Raw genomic sequence first — 15,286 nt, 5'->3', positions numbered from 1 at the left:
TCTGGTTTCTAAATAATGCTACTTATTATACCCATGTTGTCACCATCCCATTGCAATGGTCTCTTCTTGTTTGTTTATAATCCACAGACAAAATATTTTAAAATTAAAATACAGCGAGCCTGGACATGAATTTGAGTCGAGGGAAGAAGGCATCAACCCGCAGAGGCCAGCCCAATTCTCCCACACGCTCGTGGTCATCCTTGTTCCTCCTGCGCTTCTAAAAGATAGTCTTCCTCTAAGCAACTCCATGTTATATTGTCATCAATCGGGTTGAGTCAGTGAAAAGGACTAATCCTTAATCTTGTGAGAAGTGCTCACTTTTAGCACATATCTCAAACAGAAGTGTATCCAATAGGAGGATATCTGTGCAATCAAAAACTATATATATTATATCGTCACAGTCATATGCTGCCACATTGGCATGCAGGGTCAATGGTGTAAGGATCATGCGGCGTGCTAACTTCCAGAGCAAATGAATGGCTCTTGACCCGAGAGTATCCTATTGAGTTGGCGTATGAGCAATACCAATCCATCAATGACAAGTTCCAGACTGTCGTCACATCCTTCGCATTCTAATCATTCAATCATTGACTCAGAACATCGGTTCTGTATTGCTTGTTGGAGAGTGCATGGAAGCGATGACCAACTCTGTTTGCTGTTTTGTTTCAACTCTTTCACTTCACTTACAGCAACCCTCTGATGCCTCATTTCACTGATAACCACACATGGAAACTCCAGCACCTTCACCAAGTCACTACAATATTTTGAAGTTAGTTAATTCGCGTCTCAAAATTCAACTCGGGTTGCTGTCAAAGCGCAATAAAATCGTGAAACAAGGAGGATAGGATGGCCTTTCTTTGCATGACTCATTTTCCAAATGCTTACTTTGTTGGGTGACAAGGAGTTTTCAAGGTTCGGCATATTTTCATGAGGGGTCAGAGTGGTTGTGGGTTAGATTGATTAGCGGATTAGTTCACCCTTCCTCTTTGACTTTCTCAACAAACTCGTCTTTTTTTTTTTTAGATGTTTTCAATGTTTCCTTTATTCATTATGCTATTACATGCCAAAAATAAAGTCAGGAGAGAAGTCTCGCTCGAATTAGCTATGGGAAGAAGTTCTAGAAGCAGTAGTTTTGAACTTTGATCACCACCAATTTGAAAATAAGAATTTGGTTGTCCTGTTGCTATTGTGATATTATCTGATTTTGACACGCCGACAACAATGATTCCGAGGAACATTACCAACCAAAAACAAGGAGATATTCAATCGTACCTTATCTGCAATAACACACTCCTTTTCTTTTTTTCCCTGCTTTTGTTGAAACAGTGTTTCATTTTGTTGGAACAAGGACGATACCTTAAAGACAGCACATGAATATTGAATTATTAGACAGCAATTGACATGCTACACCAGACGGCTTTATTATTTTATTTTGCGACCTTCGCGGAGCATGTACGATGTATATATATATATATATATATCAACTTCTAAACAAACAAATTTAATAAAATGTACATGCAAAGGGGAAATTCTGCTGTTTATATTACATTCGATTCACGGGTGGGCAAGTTGATTGACTTATAATTAACTAATGACTCGATCATTAGATTGTGAATATAAAAATAAAGCTACAGCGAATAAAATAAAACAGATGATTTCAGCATATGTCCAAACTCTTGGATCCATAATCAAGTGTCTACATGTCAATGAATCTCTTGTAGGGTAGTTTGGCAAACGGGGGATTATAAATTTCTCTACTTGCACTCATTTTACATTGTCATAAATGTCGACTTCCTCATTCACATTCAAAAGCAGAGGTTTTGTTTGCAAACAGTGCATATGAAGATTCATAAGAGGATTACATGGAGGTCCATCATGTTGATGTTCAGTTGCTCCAAGACTAAATGCCCACTGAAGGAATCCAAAAAGAAGATTTCCAAGCAAGGTTCTTTCCGGAGACTAGGCCTCTCTGATATCAGCATTTCAAGCTCTGGTCAGGCCATTGACGATCTTTCTATCTCCCTCGTTGGTCCAAAGCTTTATCCATTTACCCTTGAAGAGCTGAGAGAAGCAACGCATAATTTCTCTTGGAGTAATCTAATAGGTGAAGGTGGGTTTGGACCTGTGTATAAGGGCTTTGTTGATGACAAGCTAAGACCTGGTTTGAAAGCTCAGCCTGTGGCTGTGAAACGACTAAACTTGGACGGCATGCAAGGTCATAGGGAGTGGCTGGTTAGTTTTCTGAAATGAATAGCTTTACTTGCTTCCATTTCTTTGTCAGTCACGTATCAATTCTCTTGCTAACTGGGAAACATATTTGCCTTTCTAGGCAGAGATAATCTTTCTAGGACAGCTAAAGCATCCAAATCTTGTGAACTTAATTGGGTACTGTTATGAGGAGGAACACAGGCTATTAGTGTATGAATACATCGCAAGAGGCAGCTTGGAGAGTCAACTTTTTAGAAGTAAGTTACTTTTCTTCCTTCTTTCCGGTCACTCTTAATGGCAAAAAGAAAATAGAGTCCTGATCGCTACTTCTGTGGCCATATTACTTGTAGGATACACTGCAGCCTTGCCATGGTCAACCAGGATAAAAATTGCCCTGGGAGCAGCCAAGGGCCTAGCCTTTCTTCATGAAGCAGACAAACCAGTGATATATAGGGACTTCAAAACTTCAAATATCTTATTAGACGCGGTAACTTGATATGTTCTCTACTTTACTTCTGAAGGATAATCATTCTAGTTGGGTAATAAACTCCATGTTTGATTAACTTTTTAAAAAAAAAAAACAAATACAGGATTATTCGGCTAAGCTCTCAGACTTCGGGTTTGCAAAAGATGGACCTGAAGGGGAAGACACACATGTAACAACACGAGTAATAGGAACACATGGCTATGCAGCACCAGAGTACATCATGACAGGTCACCTTACAACAAAGAGCGACGTGTATAGCTATGGAGTGGTGTTATTAGAACTAATAACAGGAAGAAGGATAGTGGATAAGAGCAGGCCAGATAGAGAGCAGAGCCTTGTGGAATGGGCAAGGCCTCTGTTGAGGGATCAGAAAAAGCTTCACCGCTTCATAGACCCTCGGTTGGAAGGAAGATTTTCTATCAAAGGAGCTCATAAAGTCGCTGCCTTGGCTTACAAGTGCTTGAGCCACCACCCTCACCCAAGACCAACCATGAGCGTTGTGGTCAACTTATTGGAGCCACTCCAGCACTTTGATGATGCATTGCTGGAACCCTTTGTGTATGTAGCAGTCAATCAAGGTGGCAACATCGACTAACAGCATGATTCGGTATTATTAAAATGTATTAGAGTTAGATAGATAGCAAAATTTTTATGCTTGTCTAACAACGCACTGCTTATTTAGCAGAATGTAAGTGCAGATGATGTTCAGCTGGACCAAAAAGTCCAGACATGCACAAAGCAAATGTAGTTTGATCTGAAATAGCAAATAAGACTATCACGCCAGAAGACAACCTGTCATTAATGGTAATTGTTGGGGCATACCCTTGTTTGAATTTTATGTCCAGTTAGTGATGACAGAGAGAAGGAAAGTAGCATTTCTCGCGGCAAGAGTCAAGGAAAAGCTTGTGATAGGTATATTTGCCTTAGCATGACAAGAGAGCAGTGGAATTGTTAGTCCGCGGAAAGTCATTTGCATTTGCACCACAGAACAACTACGAGCAACAGTAGGCACTAAACCACTAACACTCTTACGTCATGTTAATTGATTGATTATTGAGATAAGCCTACCGCATGCCTTTGGTCAAGGTCGGTGTTTCATCATGAAATATATTCGTGTGTGTGTGTGTGTGTGTAATATCAGCATCCTCCCAAAAATATATGATGTAAGCAGCATTAATTGATTTGAAAATATTAGCATTGTCAACGACTAGTCAACCACTAGTTGATGTTTCTCGATGAGAGAAAAGAAAAACCAACACTCACAATGTCCACGTGTTTTGCTCTAAGCGTTAAGAGTTAAACCTGGATCTGTCTACATTCGATTCTCTGCACAAAATACTAGCGAGTTAGATTGGACCATCAGTTATTACTAATCGTAGTTGTAATATACAAATAATTATACAAACGAGGAGACACTTACATGCATGTATTTTTACAAGAAGCTCAGTTTAGAAAACAACACAACAAAAATTCCATGGCTTGCAGACAGTTAGCGAGAATGAAATCCTTATTTTACATGTACGTTAAGCATTTGTTGTGGCTTAACATAAACAAGATTCAAAATAGCAAGTTGCAAATAATGAATATACCTTCCTTGTTTCATTGTCAGCATTAACTCTATCATAACCTGGTAGTAGTTAAGAGTGTTAAAGAAAACTTACTTAGTAGCAAAGGCATTCATATATTCGTAAGCTTACAATTACTTCATCAATATTCATAACTTGCTGCCTTGACTTTCAAGGCCACTATGTCTGCCGTCCTCAACTTGTCATGTTTTCTGGATTCAAACCGCGGTGCAGCCGTTCAAGCTCGCTCTGCCACGTACTCTACTAAGTGCACGAGTTTGTGTCTTGCTTTTTATCCTGGCAACTGGCGAGATTTAAATCAACATGTTCTTCTAATCACCATTCTTCTTCAGGTTACTATTTTGAGTCAATTATCTACAATCATAGGTGGGTTTGTCGCCATCAGAAACAAAAACAAGCTCTGATTAAGTTAATCATCTCTTATTGTTCAAAAATTTCAATAGATGGATTGACATCGATATTTCACATGAGGGACTTAGGTCCTTGCATATTTTAAAGGGAAAATGATACTCAAGTCCTAATTGAATCGTTTTATCTTGACAAAATTCCCTGGTCCTTAATTGATTTTTTTTTTTAAGTAAATTTTAAACTTCCAAATTTGAACTCCTTCTATTTTTATTTGCAACTCGATTTGCTAATTTAATTTAAGAACACAATTTTTGTATAAAAACACAAAATTTTAACATTAAATTTTATAAAATTATTTATTCAATTCTAGAAATTTGCAATTTATTCTTTCATATTTGCGACTTTATCTACTATAATTTGCAACTCTATATCTTAATTTTATTTATGAATATAATCTCAATATTTATTTTTCTCATGAGAAATTATGTGTTCAATTCAAGAATTTGCAATCTACTTTACTTAATGTGAAATTCAATTTACCTTAATTTACAACTTGAGATCCAAATATTATTTCAAAATTCATAAATAAAATTTCTTAAATAAAGTTAATATTAAAATTTTGTGTTCATAAATAAAATTGGGATATAAAGTTGCAAATATGAGAAAGTAAGTTGCAAATACATATAGCTCACAAAATAACATTATAAATTCAAGGTTGAAATCTTGAAATTTTAAATAAAATTTAGAACTTCAATTGCAAATTAAGGTCAATGAAATTACAAACTATAGAGAGTAAGTTGTAAAATCTTGAAATTGAATGGGTAACTTCTCATGAGAAAAATAAATAATGAGATTATGTTCATAAAAAAATTGAAATGCATAGTTGCAAATCATAGTAGGTGAAATTGAAAATTTGATAGAGTAGGTTACAAATTTCTGGAGTTGAACAAATAATTTTATAAAATTCAATATTGAATTTTGTGTTTTTTTTATAAAAAATTGTGTTCTTAAATTAAAATGGAAAATTGAGTTGTAAATCAAAGTAGGAGTTGCAAATTTTAGAAAATAGGTTGTAAATTTGTGAGTTTAAAATTTTATCAAAAGATCAATTAAGGATCAAGAGTCTTTCTTTGTATTTTGAACTTTGTTGGGACTTTATTAGGATAAAATAATTCTTTTGGACTCAAGTGTCATTCTCCCTATTTTAAATTCAGCTAGTAAATTCTGTCTTGCATGCCAAACCTTAATGTAGATCTTGATCCAAAAATTGATGGATTGTACTATTCACGTGGATCGCAAAGCTAAGGCTATACTTAAATTGAAGACTCATTACTTTAGCAATTTATAAAAGTTGGGAAAAAACAAGGCCTTAACTCTGAGAGATTCATCTCTCACAATTATTAATAGTTCTTATGTACATTTAGTTTTAGTTCTTTATAATATATTTTTTAGACCTTTCACTTGCTTTTGTTCGTGTTATGGGCTAAAGGCATAGCAGAGGTATTGTGAATCACTAAACATTCCTTAATGTTGATATTGATAAGAGAAATTGGTGTATTGGCCCATTTAAACCTTGATCAGAGAAATCACTAATACATTTTTCAAACCTTGATGTAATTGTAAATCTCAATTAGACAAATCACTGGATTGACCCACTCATGTGGATCTTGAAGCTAAGGTTACTAGTAGTTTTTATGCATGTTTAGTTGTAGTTCTTTATAATATATTTTTTAGACTTTTCACTTGCTTTTGTTAGTGTTGTAGGCTGAAGGCACAATAGAAGTATTGCGAATCATTAACATTTTTTGATGCAGAGCTTGATCAGAGAAATTGATTGGGCTGGCCTATCAAACCTTAATAAGAGAAATCACTAATGCATTTTTCAAACCTTAATGTAGATCTTGATCAAAGAAATCAGTGGATTGGCCCATTCATGTGGATCTCAAAGCTAAAGTTATACTTAAATTGAAGACCCATTACTTCAACAATTTATAAAAGTTGGAAGGCAAAAAAAAAACAATGCCTCAACTCTCTAAGGCCATGTTTAGTATAAGAGAATCAAAACATAGGAAATGAAATTGAATCTAGAATCCAAAAACCAGTGTGTTTGGTATGTCAAATTTTTTATTCCCATGGAATCCAATTTAGCCAAAATTGCTAGAATTGGATTCCTTATTGAACTCCATGGAATCGAGCTAGTTCCTAAAAATTGAACTTTGTATCCATTATACCCTTATCTTCCTCTAACCAACTCCTCCCTTCATAGGTGACTTCTTCCCTGCCCAGCAATCATGATGCCTCATCCTCATCCCTCACCACAATGGTAATGGCTTCTTGTCAAACCAGTGGCAACTCCCCCTATACAATGGTTGACTGACGGCAAGGTGAGCATGGTTTTGGCATGTTATTCTGTAACAAGTTTTTGTTTGATTTGTTGCAATTTATTTGCATTACTTTTTATCTTTGTTCTTAGTTCTTGCTTCTCTATCCCTATTAAGCAAGAATCAGTGGAAGATAGATATCTACCGCCAATTTTTTGGTCGAAAAGTGGCAGTTATGGAATGCTAGAAGTAAGGTTCGACTTGAACAATCCAATGCCACTGCTGTTCATGTTTCTATTTGTCTTCCACCAACCTCTCCATCATCAGGCAGATGCAAAACATAGCCATAAAAGCAACTATATAGCATCTAGCTCCAGTCATGGCGTCTCAAGCGGCCGATGACGACAAAGAAGAAGATGATCTTAAGTTTTGGTATAGTGCTTTGACTACTCCAATTGTTGTCAAGCAGTTGCTTCTTGGTCTAGGAGTGATCTAGTGGTGTATGACATGGATGAGGGAGATAAAGTGGGTAGGTCTTAGGGGAGGGTGAATGGTAATGCTTGATCATGGGTTTGGACAGTGTAGAGGGAGATTTTTTTTTTCTAAGGACATTTTAGTCTTTTAACATATGGATATATATATTAAATAATAAATAATACAAGAATTCCATACACATACCGAACACACTTATGTAAATCAATTCTATTCCAATTTTGATTTTAAGTCCATCAAAATCTCTTTCATTATATCAAATATGGCCTAAGAGATTTATCTCTTACTATTATTAGTAGTTCTTATGTATGTTTAGTTGTAGCTCTTCATAATACAGTTTTTAGACCTTTCACTTGCTTTTGCTTGGGTTATAGGCTAAAGGTGCGGCAGAAGCATTGTGAATCATTAAACATTCTGTATAAGCCGAGCATTAGTTATCACTTATAATGCATGTGCATCCGTGTGAAATGCTCAAATCCTTCTTGATATAGGAGTATTTCTCTATTTTTCATTATGTTATTTTATTCTCTTCCTTCTCTTGGACTTCATGTCACAATAAAGGGTGATTCCTACGGTGATGTTGTATCCAACAAGAACTGAAGGTCATCCAAACTCAACCATTTGGAGGAAGATGGCTCGAGAGGTTAGCTAGAGTCTCCCTCAACAAATGAGAATCTTCAGATGTTTGATCCATCAGAATTCTAGTCTGAAGTAGTTAAAACTTCTGCTTAGTAGACTGCCAAGGGTGGCCTCTGTGATTTCTCCCAACCTAACCAATGCATTATAGAATTTATAGATTAGAGGCCAACAAGAAAAGCCAAATTGTTTTAACCGACACATCTTTCGGCTAAACAACACATTTCACTGAGTGCATTCTGCAAGTTCTGCAGCTTGCAGGTTGCTGCAGCATTGTTGGCTTTGTCCCACCCTAACCTGTGAGACAATGGCTGGCCTATTATGTCTCTCAAGAAGACGATATTTTTAAGAGGGCAGAGTCTCAATGCTTCAGTACCTTTCTCGGCTTAAAGGATGCTGACAAAGTCCCTTGCAGTGGGAGAGAACCTGTGGGTTGCTTCAATAAACGCCAAGATAAGTAAGAACTACGACAATAAAAGCCCAGTACAAGGTAAAACTACTCATCTCTTCGACAGTCCTGTCAGTTGACCACATGGAACTTCTGATTTCCTTGGGAACCGTCCCTCTTATCGCGCATTCATTCTTGGGAGGATTACATAACTGTTCAGTCATGGCATCTTTTGCCAAATTGGTCAATGCATTTTTAGTGCGAGCAGTCGACCACCATGACGGCCCTTATGCATTACAAACAAAACGCCAGTAAATTATAAAAAAAAAAAAGCAAACATCATTTCAGATTAAACAGTTCAGCATAGAACACAGGTGATGGATATGGTAATATATAGCACAAAAGTCATCCTAAATACCAGATCCTGAGTTCCCAGAAACATAAAAAAGAATATAATGATACAATTAATTATTCTGTAGGAGGAAATCCAAAACACGGTCGATCTTCTTCAAGTCTTGGTACTTTCAAATTAAGCGCAAGCACAGGAATTGTCAACAACAAGTGAAACATCCTCTCCCTCCGTCCTGAAAAAGAAGTAGCCGATGGAAAGGCCCACCACGATCACAACAAAGACCCCTCCGTTAAATGACATGATGGCCAACATCAGCAAATATCCGATCGCCGAGTTCACCCCAAACAGAATCGCTCCGGCGAACTTCACTTCCAGCTTGACTTTTTCTCCGGCGAGATTCGATTGCAGAAGAGGGGTCCGGATCTGCGGCGTCTGAGACGGCTTCCCATATAAAATGAGCTTCAGGCGAATACGGCGATTCTCCAGGTACTGGTAGAAAGCGGAGGCCAGCAGGCAGGCAAGTAAACTCAGGGTGTAACTCGTCCATGAACGAGTCTTCCAGGAGTCGATAAGGAGGGTGACTTTGTAGCTCCAATAGAAGGTCATGTGCATCATTTTCGGTAGAGATTTCTGATCAGTTCTGAAACCTGGGTTTTGTGGGCGATTACGATGGCAGATTTTGCGTTTGGGTGTCTCAATTTTTACTTCGAAGTTTTAAGACCGCGTGGGGATTGGGTTTCAAGGATCAAGAAGATCGTCGACGCGAATCACACTATCGAAATGGTCTTTTTCACCTTTTTTTTTTTTTTTAGAAAATCCATTAGCTATCTTGCTTTGTTCTTGGGGATGTCATCTCGACAGGGACTAGTTTGCAAAGATGCCCTCGGAAAATGTCCTAATTCTGAGTTGTGGTCGATCCACTTGGGGGCCGGGGCACCTTGCTCACATTCTGGGCTATTTCCTTGCGGCGTCAGGGTTATTTAGGGAATTCGACAACAGGCGATTTTCGCCCATGTGGCGTAATTTTTTTTTTAAAAGTTTTTTAATTAAATTATATACTAACTTTATTAAAAAAAATATAAAATATTTTTAATTAAATATTACTCGTTAATAAAATAATTATTTATTTTTAAATTAATTATATTTTTTATCCTTATCTGTATTTAATAAAATATTTTATTTTAAAATAAATATAAAATAATATATTTAATAAAAGTATTTAAAAAAGTAATAATTATATTTTTTATCATAATAATAATTATATTTTAAAATATTTAAAACATTTTATATTTTTTAACATTTAATTTTTAAAAAAATATTTTATATTTTTTAACCAGAGAGTACTGTGCAAGTGCCGAGAGAGACATGGAAAGAATCTGATTATACATTTTCATTGTTGAATATCTGTATTTTAAAGCAGACAAAATATTCTTGAAGCGATAGGTATTTGTAAAAGTTACGCAGTCGTGACTGCTGAAGACCTGTGCTCCAATGGTGTAATTAAAGAATCTAACAGGGAAGTACTCCTTTGCCTCCATACATGTAAAATATTTTAAAAAAACTTATTTTATTCTTAAATATAAAAAATATTATAATACTTTTTCATAATTAAATATTTTCACCCTTATTTTGAGAAAAGAAAGAAGATATTAATTGTGTATTGTATCCTTTATCATCATGATATTAACTGATATTATTAAAGAAAAAATTTAAAAATTATTATATAATTTAATGTAATATCAGCTAAATAACACATTTTTATTGATATACAAAATTTAATTAAAAACACTTTATACATGAGTATGGAGGGAGTATATGTTTTACGTGAAATATTACATTAGATATATTGTTCCTTGTCAAAGAAAGAGGATCTATAGCATAGGAGTCATTGGACTTATTTACTTCCCATTTCATTGGTGTAAATTGAGAAATGTGGGGCTGATAAAAGTTTTTTGTTTGATTCCTCACTTTCGGCACAAGCAAGATAAGCAGCCAACTGCGAAGAGGAGGAAAGCTCCTTTATGCTGTTATTTTCTGTTTGCTTCAACCGACTCAGACTAAGCAAGAACAGAACTTGTCAAACCCCCCCCCCCCCCAATCACAGTTGGCCGTCAGTTCACGCTTGTTAACAGTGATTATGATTGTATCGTTAGCTCAGATATATTAAAAAAAACATTTGTTAATCAGAACGATTCATGCTAACAAGACATACACAGTTCTTACTGAGATATCTCGAGCAAACTGAAAGATAAACCGTCAAATCAAGAGCAGGAGCTAAGAAGATAAACACACACGTCAGAGATTAGTGCTAATTACACTGCTTTTTGCCCAGCACACTGAAAGCTGATTCCCTTGTCCTTGTATGTCAGAATCAGAACAGTTTTTCCCCTCCTGCAAAACAGAACAGAAAGGCTCTACTGTAAAATGCTGGCCAGACCAAATCGGCATTAGCAAACTGAAGCTTTTCCTATGTCTTGAGCAGGCCACGAATTAATTCGAGAACAACATATGAAACCAAATAATCATGTTTGGGATCATATCCTATCAAGTGTCCTGGGGAGCTAGCAATAGGCCACACATAATAACTTCAATCGAGGCACAGGATAAGATTTCACGGATAGTGTATCCCTATCAGAGGGGTCTAGCACTTTCCAAATTGCAGGACAGTGGAGTCATAAAGCACTCGTTTTTTATGCAAATTCATTGATACGTATGGACCCCATCCTTCAAGTTTCAACTCCCTATTAAAACAAAATTTCTCCATGCCATTCAATTCCTTCACACCTCATGTTTCAGATATTTTCTTCACGACCATTCCTCTTTCCCATGTCGAACCGCCTTAGATTGGTATAATCTAATCAGCATCTCCCTAGAATCAAAACTATATCGCACTTCAACAAGCAAGAATGACAAAATATGAAAGGAAGGTGCTTTCATAGTTATGTGTTTTGGGCAAACCATAAGGAAACGACATTTATTTGCTGGCGACAAACAGTTAAACACAGAGAACCAGCTTCGATTGAAGTCAAGGATCCTAGAAAACCAACCACTAAACAAAGTAATGACTAAAAGACACCTAAACGACAACACAAGACACTGCGAAAACTAGGTTTGACGATTTAAGCCTTGATTATATGCAGGCTCCCTAAAGCTCTAGTTACCTCCATCATTTTAATATCGGTTACTCAGTGTGGGCCTCTGGGTGAGTGCCCGGCATGGATGAGAAGCAGCTCTGGGATCTACCCAGCGGACGACACGTCAGCCCCTCCTTCCTCGGAGAATCCAAAGTCCGGAGCAGGAGGTGTTTCATTGCGAGAATCAAATCCTCTGTGGGATTGTTGGGCGGACTCGAAGATCTGAATTGCTGGCAAAACTTGATGTGTCGCTTGAGCGCTTCATCGATGGTGATGTCCATTTCTGATCTCAATGATTCGTCCTTCACCGCCTCTGCGCACAGCCCACAAATCCAACGACCTTGGTACCTCTCGCGCACACGAGCAATGTAAGCCTGCGTGCATTCCTCCAATAATCCGCAGCAATAGCACTTGACTGACACGGCTTCCACCACCTCTCCAACTAGTGCCTTGGTCGTCTGCGTCTCCACTGCGCATAGCGACTTTGATTCCTTCAATACCGTTGTGGCCATGTGGATCGCTGTCTTTTTCTGGCGCACGACGGTTCACGAACCGACCTTTATGTTGAAAGTTGATTTCAAACTTGGAAGTGAATTAATTGCAGTGCAATTTCAAATAACGTTTTAGAAAAGGGGGGAGGTACTGAATTTGAAAACAGAGATACATAGAAAGGAACTGATTAAAAACTTCCTTTAACGGAGTCGCTGAAATCACTGGTATTAGAGTCAATGGAATTCAATTCCGAGGATCCAAAATGATCAGAGATATATTTCCGGAGAGATTATCGCTCCTTTTCCCACTCAATCTCTTCTGCTTTCTCGCCGCCAAAAAGCAGAAATCCAAATAGCATACAGTACATCTCAGAGCCTTGACTGGCTCTCTGCGATTCCGCGAGTCGATTTCTACAACAATAAAAGCCCCTTCTTTATTGCTGCCTCAGGAATCTTCTCCCTCACACACAGACACAGGTCCTGATTCTCTCGTCGATCTCCCCCCCCCCCCCCCTCTCTCTCTAGCAATGCCTGAGGCGGAAGAGAGCCAGGTCTAGATGTACAAGGGGCAGATATTTGCCGCTCGTTTTATTAGTGCGAAATTAGCATAGAAAGTTTCTCCAATCATTGGCGGTAGGTATCTGTTTTACTGTGCCAGTCTCAGCGTTAATATTTCTGCGCCTGCAATCCTTGCCGTAGATCTAATGATTAACGAGCACGTTTCAGATTCGCTTGCGGATATTCAGAAATTTACTGTGAGGAGAGATATTAGGACTAGATTTCTGCGAACGTCCTAGCACCTTGCCAGCTATCAGAGACAACGACGTGCAAGTTAGGACTTCTCCGCAACGTCTCGTCAGAATGTATCTATGTGTATACAGGCTTTGGTTCTCTGTATAAACCATTTCTATCAGTTTTATTAATCTCAATAAAAAAATAAAAAATAAAAATATGTAAAATTTTAAATATATTTATGTATAATAAATTTAAAAAATAAAATTATGTTATTTTTTTATAAAAAATAATTTTAAAAATATCTTTTAAATATTTCTTTAAAATTCACACGATAATTTATAAATAAAATTAAATAAAATAAAGTTATGTATATGGACAAGGTAACATATAAATAACAATAAAATCTCACAGGATAGTCGTTTTAGAATCTGTCTGATTTTAATATCTTTTATTGATTATTATAATGTCCTAGTAAAAAAAGAAAAAGAAAAATAGGAAGAACAAACCTTGTTATATAATTTCTCATTTTAATCATTATCAAAAAATAATAATTATTACTTAAATCAAAGTAATCATTGGTATTTATGATACTTGAACTTAAGGGTGAGAATAGATGGGGGCTTACATCTTAACCTATTACAGGCCCAACCCAATTTATTTATTAACTAGGTTCAAATTAGATTCAGGTTTTTAGTTAAGCTTATTTAGTTAAATATGCTAGGCCTATGAGCCCAACAAGCCGACATATATATAATATGTAATATATCACACACACATTAATTTTACCATTTGATTTTTAACCAATATATTCTTTTATATTTTAAGTTATATTTTCAATCATAGTAGACTTGTATATTGATTTTAATGCTATTAATTTATTGTTGTATTGTATTGTAGTTGGCAAATTCTTTTAATTATTATATAATTTAATTGATAAATTAGGTTATATATTTATACTAATAATCTTAAAGTATATTTGAGACATTTAAAATTAAAATGTGAGCCTATTTAAAATGCTTACTTTCAAGTAGATTTTTAAATAGACTTTCAGATCAGACCAAGCTTTAAGTAAGCTCAAATCTAAGTCATGAGAAAAGCTTTATACAGACTCGAGCCTCTAATTTATCACATAGGCTTGAGCCTATTTGGCTGGGGCCTAACTTGCCCTAACCTATTTCCAACCCTATTCGAACTTGAATGATTAAAAATTTTGCAGTTGAAAAGTTGTAGTTATTTATCCTATTTTATTCATTGATAAAAGAAAAGTAATGTTAACACTATATTTTATCTGGGCCGTAATGAATAAATAAGGTAACATCCATAAAAAATAAAAAGAGAGAGAATAATAATAATGAAAATAGAAAAATATTTTATAACAAGAAAATAAATAAATAAAAATTTAAAAGGTCTTTGATTTTATAGTTAATTTGATTTTCCTTATCGAGAAATTCTGAATCAGGCGCAACAAGTAGTCATTACTTAAATCAGATTAGTCATTGATTTGTATAATTGTCGTGCCTACCGCAAGACACGATCCGATCACCCTTTCATTGTGAGCAAAAAGGAAAAGGGAGCCAGACTTCAAGTTAGCAAAAGCTAGTCCTAAAAGAAGGAGTCGCCGTTGAGATTTGAAGAAAAAAATGTTTGGGCAGCCAATGAAGGTGATAAGGACAGTCTTTGTAATCAGAGATAGGTTCGAGAGTTGATTGTGAGTGAGAAGGTTTTACGCACCTCACAATGCCCGTTCCATGAAATGGTTACCTTAGGTAAGTGTGCAATTAGCATGGCTTTTTAAAATTATTTTAAATATTCTTTTATTATTTGCCTGCTAGAATAAAATAAATCTAAAACAAAATTTAAAAATTAAAATTAAATACGAGAGAAAAATATTATTTATTTATAAGGTGAACTTGACTTAGGATAAGAGCATGTGACCTACGTACACTGTTAAAGGGATTAAAAATCATGTAATTTGAGGTTGTAAATTTTGTTTCTTGGTATTTTATTATTTTTGGAAAGAAATTAATTGAAAAATAAATTTCTATTTGGCAAATAAAACATTTTTTTAAAAAATTTGGTTGCATGCTTTGACTTGCAAAAAGTAATTC

At 35.9% G+C, this 15,286-nt stretch overlaps 3 protein-coding genes across 3 annotated transcripts; 1 reads left to right on the top strand and 2 right to left on the bottom strand.

The window, feature by feature from the left end:
* The first annotated feature begins 1,769 nt into the window (after positions 1–1,769).
* Positions 1,770–3,878, top strand: LOC129318689 (serine/threonine-protein kinase RIPK-like). Its single transcript, XM_054963590.1, has 4 exons — positions 1,770–2,232; positions 2,330–2,465; positions 2,559–2,695; positions 2,799–3,878. The coding sequence occupies exons 1-4, from the start codon at positions 1,840–1,842 to the stop codon at positions 3,288–3,290; spliced, it is 1,158 nt and encodes a 385-aa protein (XP_054819565.1). The 5' UTR covers positions 1,770–1,839; the 3' UTR covers positions 3,291–3,878.
* Positions 3,879–8,794: 4,916 nt separating this feature from the next.
* LOC129318591 (copper transporter 5.1-like) lies at positions 8,795–9,716 on the bottom strand. The gene has a single exon (XM_054963435.1). It carries the CDS (start codon positions 9,431–9,433, stop codon positions 8,996–8,998), a length of 438 nt encoding a protein of 145 aa, XP_054819410.1. The 5' UTR covers positions 9,434–9,716; the 3' UTR covers positions 8,795–8,995.
* Positions 9,717–10,979: 1,263 nt separating this feature from the next.
* Positions 10,980–12,996, bottom strand: LOC129317203 (uncharacterized). The gene is made up of 2 exons (XM_054961567.1): positions 11,980–12,996; positions 10,980–11,209 (listed from the first exon to the last, which is right to left on the bottom strand). The coding sequence occupies exon 1, from the start codon at positions 12,462–12,464 to the stop codon at positions 12,000–12,002; it is 465 nt and encodes a 154-aa protein (XP_054817542.1). The 5' UTR covers positions 12,465–12,996; the 3' UTR covers positions 10,980–11,209; positions 11,980–11,999.
* Positions 12,997–15,286: the final 2,290 nt, after the last annotated feature.

The sequence above is a fragment of the Prosopis cineraria genome, unplaced genomic scaffold (assembly GCF_029017545.1).
Source record: "Prosopis cineraria cultivar Desert tree isolate PC_DT_omini unplaced genomic scaffold, ASM2901754v1 PC8, whole genome shotgun sequence".
Lineage (NCBI taxonomy): Eukaryota > Viridiplantae > Streptophyta > Magnoliopsida > Fabales > Fabaceae > Prosopis > Prosopis cineraria.
The sequence above is the reverse complement of the archived record's forward strand: the minus strand, read 5'-3'. Positions and strand labels throughout refer to the sequence as shown.

Excerpts from the sequence above, each read along its gene's own strand:
- LOC129318689 (XM_054963590.1), top strand. The coding sequence starts at position 1,840 with ATGAAGATTCATAAGAGGATTACATGGAGGTCCATCATGTTGATGTTC. Across the intron at positions 2,233-2,329 it reads AAGGTCATAGGGAGTGGCTG|GCAGAGATAATCTTTCTAGG; the intron begins GTTAGTTTTCTG and ends TTGCCTTTCTAG. Across the intron at positions 2,696-2,798 it reads CAAATATCTTATTAGACGCG|GATTATTCGGCTAAGCTCTC; the intron begins GTAACTTGATAT and ends AAACAAATACAG.
- LOC129317203 (XM_054961567.1), bottom strand. The coding sequence starts at position 12,464 with ATGGCCACAACGGTATTGAAGGAATCAAAGTCGCTATGCGCAGTGGAG.
- LOC129318591 (XM_054963435.1), bottom strand. The coding sequence starts at position 9,433 with ATGATGCACATGACCTTCTATTGGAGCTACAAAGTCACCCTCCTTATC.